The 13,091-nt window shown below is 45.4% G+C and overlaps 1 protein-coding gene across 1 annotated transcript in view; it reads left to right on the top strand.

Moving 5' to 3' along the window:
* LOC134882219 (uncharacterized) overlaps nt 1-11,642 on the top strand; it is a 13,017-nt gene extending 1,375 nt beyond the window's left edge. Inside the window, exons 6-10 of the mRNA XM_063909829.1 lie at nt 489-596; nt 10,600-10,768; nt 10,996-11,141; nt 11,275-11,359; nt 11,446-11,642. Coding sequence (XP_063765899.1) covers nt 489-596; nt 10,600-10,768; nt 10,996-11,141; nt 11,275-11,359; nt 11,446-11,551 — 614 coding nt within the window. The 3' untranslated portion in view covers nt 11,552-11,642. The remainder of the gene's footprint in view (nt 1-488; nt 597-10,599; nt 10,769-10,995; nt 11,142-11,274; nt 11,360-11,445) is intronic.
* Nucleotides 11,643-13,091: the final 1,449 nt, after the last annotated feature.

Here is a 13,091-nt window from a genome sequence, read left to right on the forward strand (position 1 = left end):
TCAGAATGTATGCTTTATGTATATTGTTACACATCAGCTTCACACAGGCTGGACAATGTGTTTATTCAGTGGTTTGTTTTCAGTTTGGGTGTCTGTATGTGTCAGCTGTGTCAATTAAGGCTTTGTTTAAATGTAATTTACAGATTAGGAAGAGGAATTATCTACTGAATTTCCTGCCAGCCTTGGGCCGGTAATGATTAACAGTTGAGTTTCTCATCGATGTTAATCATAATCATTTACATAAATACCAAACAATCAACTAAGATAATTTGGTTTATGCTCACATTTTTCAATAGGTGTGACTCTAAGAGCAAAATAAGAGCTAAAAGTCATTGCTTAACAGTCACAGCTGTATTTGCTTTGTAAATTAAATATCCAAATGCCATATTAGGACAATCGTTATGAATTAGTTTATAATTCATGGTATCATCATTACCCTAGCGAATAGTGTTTCCTTCAACTGTGTGAATCTCTGTATTCTTCTCTAGCTCCCGTTTCCAATCGGTTTTTGCTTAAAACTGAGAATCAGTCCCTTCCACTCTGCTTTGATGTCAACGGAGACGTACGCCTTAAACTATTACACCATCCCAACAGTGGTGAGTAAAGTTCCTCGTTGTGTCTTCACCGTTTTATTTACATATCTATAAATGCCTAATCGTAAAGTCCTGTTACAAAAGTGCTGATTATGTTACTGTAGTTGTAAATGGAAATAAGCTGCTTCCTGCCCCCGCTCCTTTAGGGCGTCGCCACGGTAGCGGTGAGCCAGGGCCGGCCCTGGGCATAGGCAGTATAGGCGAATGCTAAGGGCGCATCCATCCATCGGGGGCGCGGTAAATTGGGGAGAATAAAAAAAAGTAAACTATTAATGCTGTTAATACGCCTGCATTGCGTATAGCGCCCATTAGTGCTGCGTACCGGTATGCCGAAAGGGTACTGGACTTGTAAAAAGTTTCGGTTCAAGTCCGGTTAAAACCGGAACGTCGGGAACTGGTACTTGGACTCGCAAAAACACTAGCACTTACGTATATTTTCCTTTTTATTCTAAACCATCTAAAACCTTCCATAGATCGAGAAATTTGCGCTGGGAAAAGACGAAAAACATTGTGTCGGCTTCTGATATGGCGGCCATTACTAAACTCACAAAGTCCCGCAAAATATCGCAACTGCTCGCGAGATCTGTGTGACGTCAAGGGAAGAAAGCGATGTGATTGGCTTAGACATAGTGGACAGCGTGGACTGCTGTGGTCGCCATATTGGATATTTGGTAGTGTAGCTAACTCCTTTGTTTGGTCTACGGCGTCACGGGTCATGTAAACACAATGCCGCGGGGCTTTGAATCCAGTAAGGTGTGGGATCATGTGACGAAACTGCTTCTAGATACTGCGAAGTGTAAGGGGCCTTTCATAGTCTAAGCAAGCTACGCGGACGCGAACGCATCGAGCTACGCTTGGAGGGTTTGACGCGTACTTGCGTAGCAAAACGTGTAGTCCAGATTTTTGTAACGCGACGCAAGCGCAACTACCATTTCACGCCTTTCCGATAGGGGCGCTGATGAGAATTACTGTACTTGTGAAAAAGGCCCTCTCACTTGGACTGTTCCGTTTCCCCCCCTTTAGTTTGGATTAGTCCATGTAATGGTTTGGCCCAATATCTAACGTCTCCGTAGTTGGTGACGAGAGCTGTGAGTTCCTGCTGCTGTATTTCCAGTTTACCTGTGTTAGTGTGCGTCCATTAAGATAAACCACACACACACACACACAAGCAAATGCATGTAAAGAAAGTTTAATAAAGAAAGAAAGAAGATAACAACGTGATTTACTGTCACTCAATGGTGGATTGGCATCTGGAACATTAGTTTATAATAGACGACGGACAAAGTCATCCAGTCTATTTTTCATGGTCCTTCGAGCCGGATCTGATTCATCATTGATAAAGATGTATGCGATGTCAGAAGACCCGAACAGTGCGCGTGTCAGGAGGAAGACTACCCTCCCCGCGTACCTGGAAAGCTACGATCTCACAGCCCTCAGGAGAACATCCAGACCTCCACTTCATTCACTATACGGCCACAGGCATGAGGATGAAGAAGCAGAGGAGCATGAAGGAGCAGTGGGTGGTAGGCGTTCACCATCGCCCATCAGTCAGTGCAGCCTTCAAGACCTTCATACAAGGGATGAATGGAATCCCAAGGATGATGAGTCCACTGAGAAGGTTAAGAAGCCTAGCAAGGAAGGAAAGAGAGCCTTATTCAGTGAGTTAGAGCTGATACAGATGGAGAACGAAAATCTTCGCAAAGAAAATAAGAACAACGAGTTCAAGATGGAACAGCTGAGTCGCAAGAGTGCCTTTGAAACAGAGCAGCTACAGCGTCAAGTTTCACATCTGAGTAGTCTGATTCAGACATTACACACAGGCGATTCCCCTGCAAAAGACAGATCAGCCCCTACTCTCCAATCAGAGGTAAAGGAACAGACCAGAAGAGGAGCATCACCATCACCCCCCAGGATGGAGTCAAGCAGGGAATCACGCCTGAGAGAACCATCACCAGCACTGTCTAGGATGTCAGAGGCATGGAAGGAATCACATCAGAGGGAACGCTTTCCAGCTCGGCATAGGATGTCAAGGGCAAGTAGACAATCAGATACAAGAGAAACATCTGAAAGCGAAGATGAAGAGGCATACTGGAGGCGGCCTGCTAGAACTCCACAATCCCGTGGTTATAGCCAGAGGCCCTATAGGCACAGCCAGACACCAAAGTCTCGTCACTCTCCGTCTCGATCGCCAAGCCCTATCGGTGGACGGGAGCAGACTTACCGTGGGCCGAAGCCTACTATTCCAGATATGACACAGCCCAGTCCAAGAGAATTCAGTCGTCTTCGAATAGCTCTTGAAAATCTTCTGCCCAGGCACTCATCAGAAAGGTTCAGATACCAGATCTTAGTTGATCATCTGAAGAACGAAGAGGCACTCCTGATTGCTGATTCATATAGTAATTCAAGACATCCATATACAGACACAATGGGTGCACTCGACCTCCAATATGGGCAGCCCCACCAACTTGCCTTGCAGAGGATAGCAGAAGTTATGGATGGGCCCAATATAGCGAGCGCCGACATCAAAGCCTTCAGGATGTTTGCTCTCCGGGTGCGTTCTCTGGTGGGCATGCTGGAGCAGCTAGGAAGAAAAGGCAAAGTAGAGTTGGAGTGTGGCTCACATGTCTCCCGGCTGCTATCCAAACTCCCACATGATCTCCGCTCTCATTTCCGGCGACATACCCATCCACATGTGGTACCCATACCCACTCTCCTTGATCTGGCTGACTGGTTAGAGTTCGAACTCCAGGTACAAGAGGACAACTCTAGATTCAGTATCAAGAGCACGATAGAGAAGGAAAATAAGAGCAAAGATCAACAGAGGACCTTCAAGTCAAGAAAGGAGTCCTCCACCGTCCTCCTAAGCACAGGTGTGTCGCCTACACAGGTGAAGACAACACCGCCTTCTTCTGACACCAGTAAGAAATATTGCCCATACTGTGACAATGATAAGCATTCCTTTAACAACTGTGCAAATTTCAAGCTGCTTAGCACCACTCAGAAGCAGACCTGGATAAAGAGCAATAACGGCTGTTGGCGTTGCGGCAGGGCACATCGTGCATCTGAATGTGACCTGAAGATGCGATGCAAGACATGCAACAACCGACACCTCCTTGTTCTGCATGACCTCAATGAGCGGTCTAAAGAGAAATCAGGGAAGGAGGGCAAAGACTGGATCCAATCCAAGTCAGAGACACATAAGAGCAACACAGAGGAGGTTTTGTATATAGACAGGCCACTGGAAGGACGGAAAGTGCTACTTAAACTGATCAAAGTTGTGCTGCGGAACGGAAACAGGGCCATCGAGGCCTATGCCATCTTAGATGATGGTTCCGAACGAACCATCCTCCTCCATGCAGCTGCCCATCAGCTGGGTCTCGAAGGCCAACCTGAGGAGCTCCACCTGAGAACTGTCCGGCAAGAGCTACAGACTGTTCATGGTGCTGTTGTGTCCTTCACTATATCTACAGCAGCAGAGCCTCAGCAAACATTCCGGATCACCAGAGCCTTCACTGCTAAGCGTCTGGGTCTAGCCGAACATACTTACCCCGTGCAGAGCCTTCAGAAGAGATATCGGCACCTACAAGATCTGCCTCTAAAGCCCTTTCAAGGTGTGCGTCCACTGCTGCTGATAGGCTCCGACCACCCGCACCTAATCACCCCGGTTGAACCTGTGCGTCTGGGGCCACCAGGAAGTCCAGCAGCTGTGAGGACTCGACTGGGATGGACGCTCCAGGGTCCAGCCCATGGAATGAAGCACTACCTCAATGAGCAGCAGTGTTTGTTCACTGCCACCACATCCACTCCACCAGACATCTACAGCCATGTAGAGAGGTTGTGGCAGATGGACACACTGCCCTGGCATAACGAGAAGCTCAGCACGCGCTCTCGTCAGGATACAGAAGCCATCGCCATCCTTGAGAGCCAAACCACAAGGGTGGAAATAGCCGGAGTATGCCGCTATGCTACTCCTCTTCTTCGGATGAAGGACATGCCTCCACTTCGAGCCCCGAAGGAAGCCGTTCTTCCCCAGCTACGGAGCACAGAGAGAAGACTGGCCCGAGAGCCAGAGAAAGCAGCAGCATACATTGCTGAAGTCAAGAGATTGGTGGAAGCTGGTTACGTCCGTAAGCTACCAGCGGAGGAGGAAGACAACCACACCCGCTGGTACATTCCACACCATATGGTGTTCCATAATGGCAAGAATCGGGTGGTCTTCAACTGTTCATTTGAGTATGGAGGTAAGAATCTCAACAAACTCTTGCTTCCTGGTCCAACACTGGGACCCTCTTTACTCGCAGTGCTGCTACGGTTCAGAGAACACGCTGTGGGTATCAGCAGTGATATTCGTGGCATGTTTCACCAGGTCAGACTTCAACCACAGGACCAACCCCTACTCCGTTTCCTGTGGAGGGACTTGAAGCGTGAAGAGCCACCAGACATCTATGAGTGGAGAGTGCTTCCCTTCGGCACAACGTGTTCACCCTGCTGTGCGGTATTTGCCCTCCAAAAACACATCGTGGACCACAGCAGGGAGGGAGATGCCATCAGGGACGCTGTGCTGCAGTCCTTCTACGTGGACAATTGTCTGAGGAGCATACCTGCTGAGGTGGATGGCAAGGCCTTGGTGGATCAGCTACAAGCTACTTTGATTAGTGGAGGCTTTGAACTGAGACAGTGGGCAAGTAATAAAACCTCTGTCATTGCTCATCTCCCACGAGAGATCAGGTCAGACAGTGCAGAAATGTGGATAGCCCAAGGCCAGCTGGATGCCCATGAGTCTGCCCTGGGACTGCACTGGCATTGCCCTTCAGATACACTGTCATACAAGTCTCGCCCCTTGGAGCACTCTACTATGACCATGCGCACCATTTATCAGGTGCTTGCGAGCCAGTATGACCCTTTGGGTTTTATCGTGCCATATACCACCAGGGCTAAGATGATAGTTCAGCGGCTGTGGGACAAAAGACGGGACTGGGACGATCCATCGTTGCCTGATGATCTGTTACGCACCTGGCAGGAGTGGGAGAGCGAGCTTCCAGTCCTACAGACCATCAAGTTGGCAAGATGCTACACCAGCCCTGGTATGGATTCCTCAGCCATTCAGAGGGAGATACACGTCTTCTGCGACGCTTCCGAAAGGGCCTATGGCTCTGTTGCTTACCTGAGGAGCGAGGCGTCCGGGGGTGATGTTGAAATAGCCTTCCTCAGTGCCAGATCGCGTGTAGCCCCAAAGAAACAACAGTCCATCCCTCGTCTGGAGCTCTGTGCAGCGCTGTCCGGAGCGCAGCTGTCTAAGGTGCTGAAAGAAGAGCTGACACTCCCTATACATCGAGTGACCCTGTGGACGGATTCTACCACCGTCCTCGCTTGGCTGCAGTCAGACTCCTGTAGGTATAAGGTGTTTGTGGGAACACGCATTGCCGAAATTCAGGATCTGACCGACAGAGAGGCGTGGCGGTATGTAGACACAGCAAGCAATTCGGCTGATGACATCACCCGAGGGAAACTCCTTTCAGAACTCACCGCAGAAAGCCGCTGGCTTCGAGGACCTGCCTTCTTATGGGAGAAACCAGACCAGTGGCCTCAAGCGCCCATGCAGCCAGCAATCATTGCAGACAGCGAGGAACAAAGGAAAACCATTTTCTGTGGTCTCACCTCTACGGCAGTCATTCCTCCAGTCCCTGATGCTGATCAGTACCAGACTTTTCATGATCTAGTCAAAGCCACTGCTTTGTCTTTACATGGGCAGGACAGCGCACAGCTTACAGCTGACAGTTACAGAGAGGCTAAGAATATTCTTCTTCAGCAAGTCCAACAAGACTGCTTTGAGGCAGACCGTCAGCAGCTCGTGGCGGGTAAGCCTCTGTCCAGTACCAGTCGCCTCCTCTCTCTCGCACCTGAATTTGATAGCACCTCACAGCTAATACGGGTCGGCGGACGCCTGCGTCAAGCTACTACACTGGAGGCTGGGGCAATACACCCAATTGTGCTGGATCCTAAGCACAGAATCACCCAGCTCCTCATCCAGGAGTACGATGACCAGCTTCATCACCCAGGCAGTGAGCGTGTGTTCGCAGAAATGAGGAGGAAATATTGGATTCTAAGAGGAAGAGAAGCCATTCGTCGGCATCAACACCGCTGTGTTCAATGCAGGAAGTGGCGCGGCCAGCCCGCCATCCCAAGAATGGCGGATCTACCTCCAGCTCGACTCCGCTTACATCAGCCTGCCTTTTACTCCACTGGAGTCGATTGCTTTGGCCCGTACAGCGTTAAGATTGGTAGGAGAACTGAGAAGAGATGGGGTATTATATTCAAGTGCATGACAACCCGAGCTGTACATTTGGATATTCTCTCTAGCATGGATTGTGATGCCTTCTTAATGGCTTTGAGGCGGTTCGTGGCACGTCGAGGCAAGCCCTTCGAACTACTCTCAGACCACGGAACCAATTTTAAAGCAGGTGAACGTGAACTTAGAGAGACCTTCAACTCACTCAGCTCAGACCTACAAGCCCAGCTTGCCACTCAGCAAATTCAGTTCACCTTTAATCCCCCAAGTGCTCCTCACTTTGGGGGTTGTTGGGAGAGGGAGATAAGGTCACTGAAGCAAGCCCTACAGGTGACTGTCGGCTCTCAATCCCTCTCTGAAGAGGTCTTGCGCACGCTGTTAATAGAAGTAGAGGGGATCTTGAATGCCAAGCCCCTGGGCTACACTTCATCTGACGTGGCTGACCCTGACCCAGTTACACCCAACACTTTGCTGATGGGGCGGCCTGACGCGTCCCTTCCTCAGGTGGTGTACCCTGAGTCAGAACTCCTCAGCCGACGGAGATGGCGTCATAGCCAGTTGCTTGCAGATCACTTCTGGAAGCACTTCATCAGGAGCTACCTGCCAGGTCTACAGGCTCGTCAGAAATGGCACTCAGACCCACCAAGCCTGAGTGTTGGGGACACCGTGATGGTGGTTGACCCTCAGCTACCTAGAGCGTTGTGGCCAGTGGGGAAGATCACCCGGACCATGCCTGGACTTGATGGTCGGATCAGAGTCATCGAGGTGAAGGTGGGAGATCGCTCCCACACACGTCCAGTGGCAAGAATCATCAGCCTACCCAGCATACCGGATTAGATCGTGTAGACTAAGTAGGTTAGATAGGCCCTTTAACAGGTACAGATTTCCTACAGAAATCTGGGGGCGGCTGTGAAAAAGGCCCTCTCACTTGGACTGTTCCGTTTCCCCCCCTTTAGTTTGGATTAGTCCATGTAATGGTTTGGCCCAATATCTAACGTCTCCGTAGTTGGTGACGAGAGCTGTGAGTTCCTGCTGCTGTATTTCCAGTTTACCTGTGTTAGTGTGCGTCCATTAAGATAAACCACACACACACACACACAAGCAAATGCATGTAAAGAAAGTTTAATAAAGAAAGAAAGAAGATAACAACGTGATTTACTGTCACTCAATGGTGGATTGGCATCTGGAACATTAGTTTATAATAGACGACGGACAAAGTCATCCAGTCTATTTTTCAGTACTGTACTGTACTGCACTGTACTGTACTGTACTAACTCGCTATTAACAGATGAAGTACTATAGCAACCATGGCTGACAACAATGCGCGTCTCTGTGAATTAGTTTGTGTGCACCAGCATCTTTATGACACTGCGAGCGCTTCACATTCAGATAGAAACGCAGTTGAAAATGCACGGCGAGAAATAGCGCTGGACCTAGATATCGATGTTGATACCATAAAAAAAAATGTGGAAGCAGATGAGGGACTGGTTCGTGCGAGCCCAGAAAAAATGGAAACAGGCAGCAAAAAGTGGCGTGGGGCAGCTGAGTTTCGGCTACCCCGCAATACTTTCTCGTCTGGGTTGGCTAGCTTAGTTAGGGTGACCAGATTTGAGGTGGCGAAAAAGAGGACACCAGATTTGAGGTGGCGAAAAAGAGGACACTTGCGATTGTTGGGGGGTTGGGGGAAGCGCCAGTCAATTTAAGTACACGCTTAATGGTCCCAACAGTGAAAACCGGACGTTTTCATGAATTTATAAACCCCCCCCGGACGCTCCGGACAGGACGTAAAAAGAGGACATGTCCGGGCAAAAGAGGACGTCTGGTCACCCTAGCTTAGTACATCAAGCTGTCGGCGATTCAGAAGAAGCAAAATAAGCACTCCTCTTCTGTAGCCATTTTCCTTTTTTTCTACCAGACAGACAAGTCACCGGAGACTCTGCTACCCCCTGTTGGACGAGCGGTGTATTGCGTCTGACGAGGCACAGCGCAGCAACTGACGCGCTTTCTGTATGTACTAAAAATACGCGTGAACCTTGCGTATACAACTGCGTCCGCGTACCTTGCGTAGACTATGAAAGGGCCCTAACCTGTGCGGGAAAGTGATCAAGTGCGCTGGGGGAACATCGAACATAGCGAAGCACTTGCGGCGAAACCACAAAATAGAAACTACTCCACATGCAGCCTCAGCCACATTGGCGGCGATGTTTGGCGAGCGAAATAACAACGATCGAGGTAAGCTGAACAATACTTTTTGGAAATTAGGCTTTAACTTTAAATAGGCTTGAAAAAAATAGGCATTCTTAGCATTATATTATAAGATATACTAGTAGTAGCATCGGGACTAGCCGACTAGCTAGGGCATTTATTCAGCGTCATCTTTTCTTGTGCGGGGAGCTTTTGGTTTGTTTACTTTAGTTTGGTAAGTGAAATTAATGTTTGAACTTTGTAATAGACTAGTAGTTTACTGTAGTTGATGTCATAAGTCATTTGTAGACTAAGTGGCAAAAAGTGTATGTAACTTTTTTTAACATTTGTACTTTGTAGAGAAATGTAGACACAAGTTGGAAGGACAGTAACAGGGGACACAATAAACCGGATGAGTTTGAATTTGAGTTGATTATGAGTTTATTTTCAATTGATAATTAGCTTACAATAAGTTCACTTTAGTTACTCACACAAGCCATGGGTTAAGGTTCGGACCTGAACCTGAACCTCTGGACTTGAGTCCGGACCTGAACCTGAATGTGAGTCCAGGTACGCAGCACTAGCGCCCATAAACGTAACATACGTAAACGGATGACGTATTTTTGTAGGCCGACCCAGAAGTAAACTGCGCATGGGTTCACTTGACAAAAAAGCAATGCGATTTCTCCATAGGATTTCGGAATATTGTAAAAAAAATAAGATCTGTTGAAAACGAACCTGTTTGATAAATGCACGTTTTGGTCAGCCGGATAATCTCCACATGTCTACCCTACTTTTATAATTTTCGAATCATAAATGTAATCGCCAGAAACAAAATGCTAACGTTATGCTATAAACGAACTACAGACGGGTACAGCAGTGTCGCAGGACTTTAACGCCACGCCAACTTAAGATGGTTTCAACTGACTTTCGCACACTTGCATATTTTAACCAAACTTTTTTTTTTAGCCACACTGAATTTAACTAGAAGTCATGGCTGTTTCAATTACCAGTCAGATAACGTTTTACAAAGAAAAGAAAACACAACAAAACAAATTTAGCGTGAGTTTTTACGTGTTCGGCGTAATGACGTACAACTTCTGTAGTCCTATTCAGCCACTTGTTAACAACCATCGTTTTTCAGACACGTAAACTTTTCAAAAATCTCCAGTGGGGTCACTGGAGGTTTGACACAGCCACGAGTGCAGCTGACGCAGTGCACTCAAGGACCTTTCACCCGAGCAGCTGCTTACAGGCACTGTTAGGGGATTCGTCGGCTTCAGCCCCCGTAAAACAGGTCTAACGACGCCACTGAACAGAGTATTTCTACATTGTGGTATTTTTACTTTACAGGAACAATAAAGGCATAACATTGGAAGATCTGAGTACTTCTTCCATCACTGCAATTTTGTTACAATTCCACCGTGCTTCCACTTCAGATGGATGTTTAAACATTTACGTAGATACTGTAGGTGTACAGTATGGTAAAAGTGTGATATTGAGTTGAGTTAAATTTTTTCTCTTTTGCATCAGAGCTGTCCGTAAATGGTGAGCTTGATTCAGTAATGCATGGAGGCTTCAAAAGGATTGTCATCCAGGTCAATGCTGACCTGTATGTTGATTTTGTCATCAACAATATCATCGTGAGAGAGGGAACGAAAGTGACAAATCACACTGGACGGGATCCCATCAAAGCTGGAAGGTGACTGCGTTGTAATGGCAGGAATCTTGCCATCTTGTTTTTCATATTTGGCCATAGGTCATCTCAGAGCAACAGAAGGATCAAATTCACCCCAGTGGCCCTAGTGCTACTAATGTTATTGTCTAACTCTCTGCAAAAAAAAGCTAACACATACCTTTGAATATTAAACTTTTCCATGCAAAACAAGTCTGAAAGAAAATTAAAACAAGCTGCGTGTTTTTTTCTAGTTTGACAATTATTAGGCGGGACAAGGAAATTGATGTTGCTGGGACACACACACACTTGGTCATCTTAATTCATGGGAAGGACAGTCAAGAATTCCTCTGGCCCGTTTTAAGAAAGCAGTCATTGGACAGTGCTGAAGGAATTTTAGGTGGGTAAAAATTATGAAATTGTTTGTATGCTTATATATCAGGTCAACAATACATTGCAATATCAATATTTGCTGCAATGTGTCCTTAAAAGCCAGCTTTCTCCTTTTAATTGTTTGCGCTCTGTGTGTCCAGCCCTGAATCCAGCAGTTTATGAGGAGGTGCCACAATCTGCCTACACAAAACTTAGGATCAAAGACCAGGAGATTGACGTTACCAGGTATATTTTAGTTAGTTTTAATGAAAAGCTGGAGAAAGCTTTCCAGCGTATTCAAGTGTGTGACTATTTGTGTCTTTGTTTTCTAGAGCCAATGCTGTTGACTACAGTATTATCCCTCCCCTGACACTGGACTGCTGGCTCATGACGGCCGAGTCTGCCCTGCAGAGACGCCTGGATGACTTCATCGTTTGAAAGGAAAATGTATCAAACACAAACCAACTAATCATGGAAAAATACTTTCCAGCTGTACCTAACATAATAAAATAAATATTTTCGAAGATCATTAGTTGTCTGGTATGAACTTAATAAGATAATATTTCCCTGAAGGAAGAATTGATCAGATAGTATACATTTTTGGACGAAATATTTAATATTACAACGTATTTCTTAAAACATTTAAGCTAACATTGTAAATCAGGAATATATACGGACATTTCTCTGGCAGCACGATATCCCTCAATTAATCTTCCAAAGTGTTATGCCTTTATTATTCTTTAAGGATTACAACATTACCATCATGTAATTAATAAACAACAACTTATACAGATCTTATTCTATCCTATGATTATTGTTTGGAGCAAAATGCATTTTTGAGTGCTTATGCATATGAAATATAATCTGAAACGTATTTGTATATGTATAATATACAGTATAATGGACATTTTGGAAAGTTTTTGCCCAAACTTTTCATTCAAATTACATTGTGTTGTGGAAATTCCACGATTAATCACCTTCTGGTAAGAAAATAACAAATCCTCAAGCTTCAAATCAAAGTTGTGTTATTTAATAAAAAGTAGAGTATGTAACAGAATCAATTCCAGCTGGAGAACAGATAACCTGCACAACCAAGTATTACAAGGATCTGACCCCAATCAAACATTAAACCAGATGTTTAAAGGGAAGGAAGAAGGGGAACAGCCAATCAAATTCTACATTACAGGGTATTGGAAAACATCTGGTCAGAGGGACAAACTGCATACAACTAAGTAATTTACACTACAGTGGTGTAAATGTTGGCCACAGAGGCAAACATGGTAATTACAAGCTAAACATAACAAAATGGGACTATTATATATTTCCACATTACATTGTATTACTTAAATGTAACTATTTAAACACACTATCTGTGATTTAATTACTTAAAGAGTAAATCATACCATAACCAGCTTATAGAATAACTGTTTCATGCTCAAACATTGTTACTAAAGGATTTGATCAAGCCCATTAGCAGCAGAGCAGGTCCTAAAACGTATTTAAAGTTTAGACTGAGAGGTTCCACTACTGTTAACACTCTGTACTATTTGTTAATATCTTTCTATTAACAGTTTTACATAAATGTTAAGGCGTATTCAAATGTAGCCTCTGAACAATAAATAATATTTTAATTGACATTATAACATAATGTCACCGAACACCTTAAGAAGCAGTGGAGAACGCAACTATTTGAATCCTGCATTCGCCATACAACAATATTAAAAACATGCTAATACGAATATAATTTCTTGCACTCAGAGCTCAACTTAAAAAATAAGGATAGTATATTTGATGCATTACATGCTGACTCAGCAGCAGTGCAGTCAAATATGTGATGCGAGTTCTGCTTTACTTACTGTTTATTCACAGTTTAAACAGATACGATCTCTTTATCAGGAAGCTACATACTACAGCAATCAGTTAAATGTTTAGGAGTAAAATATATATTTCTGAAAAGTAAAGAGCATATTAAATGTAT

This window comes from Eleginops maclovinus, chromosome 20, assembly GCF_036324505.1.
Source record: "Eleginops maclovinus isolate JMC-PN-2008 ecotype Puerto Natales chromosome 20, JC_Emac_rtc_rv5, whole genome shotgun sequence".
NCBI lineage: Eukaryota > Metazoa > Chordata > Actinopteri > Perciformes > Eleginopidae > Eleginops > Eleginops maclovinus.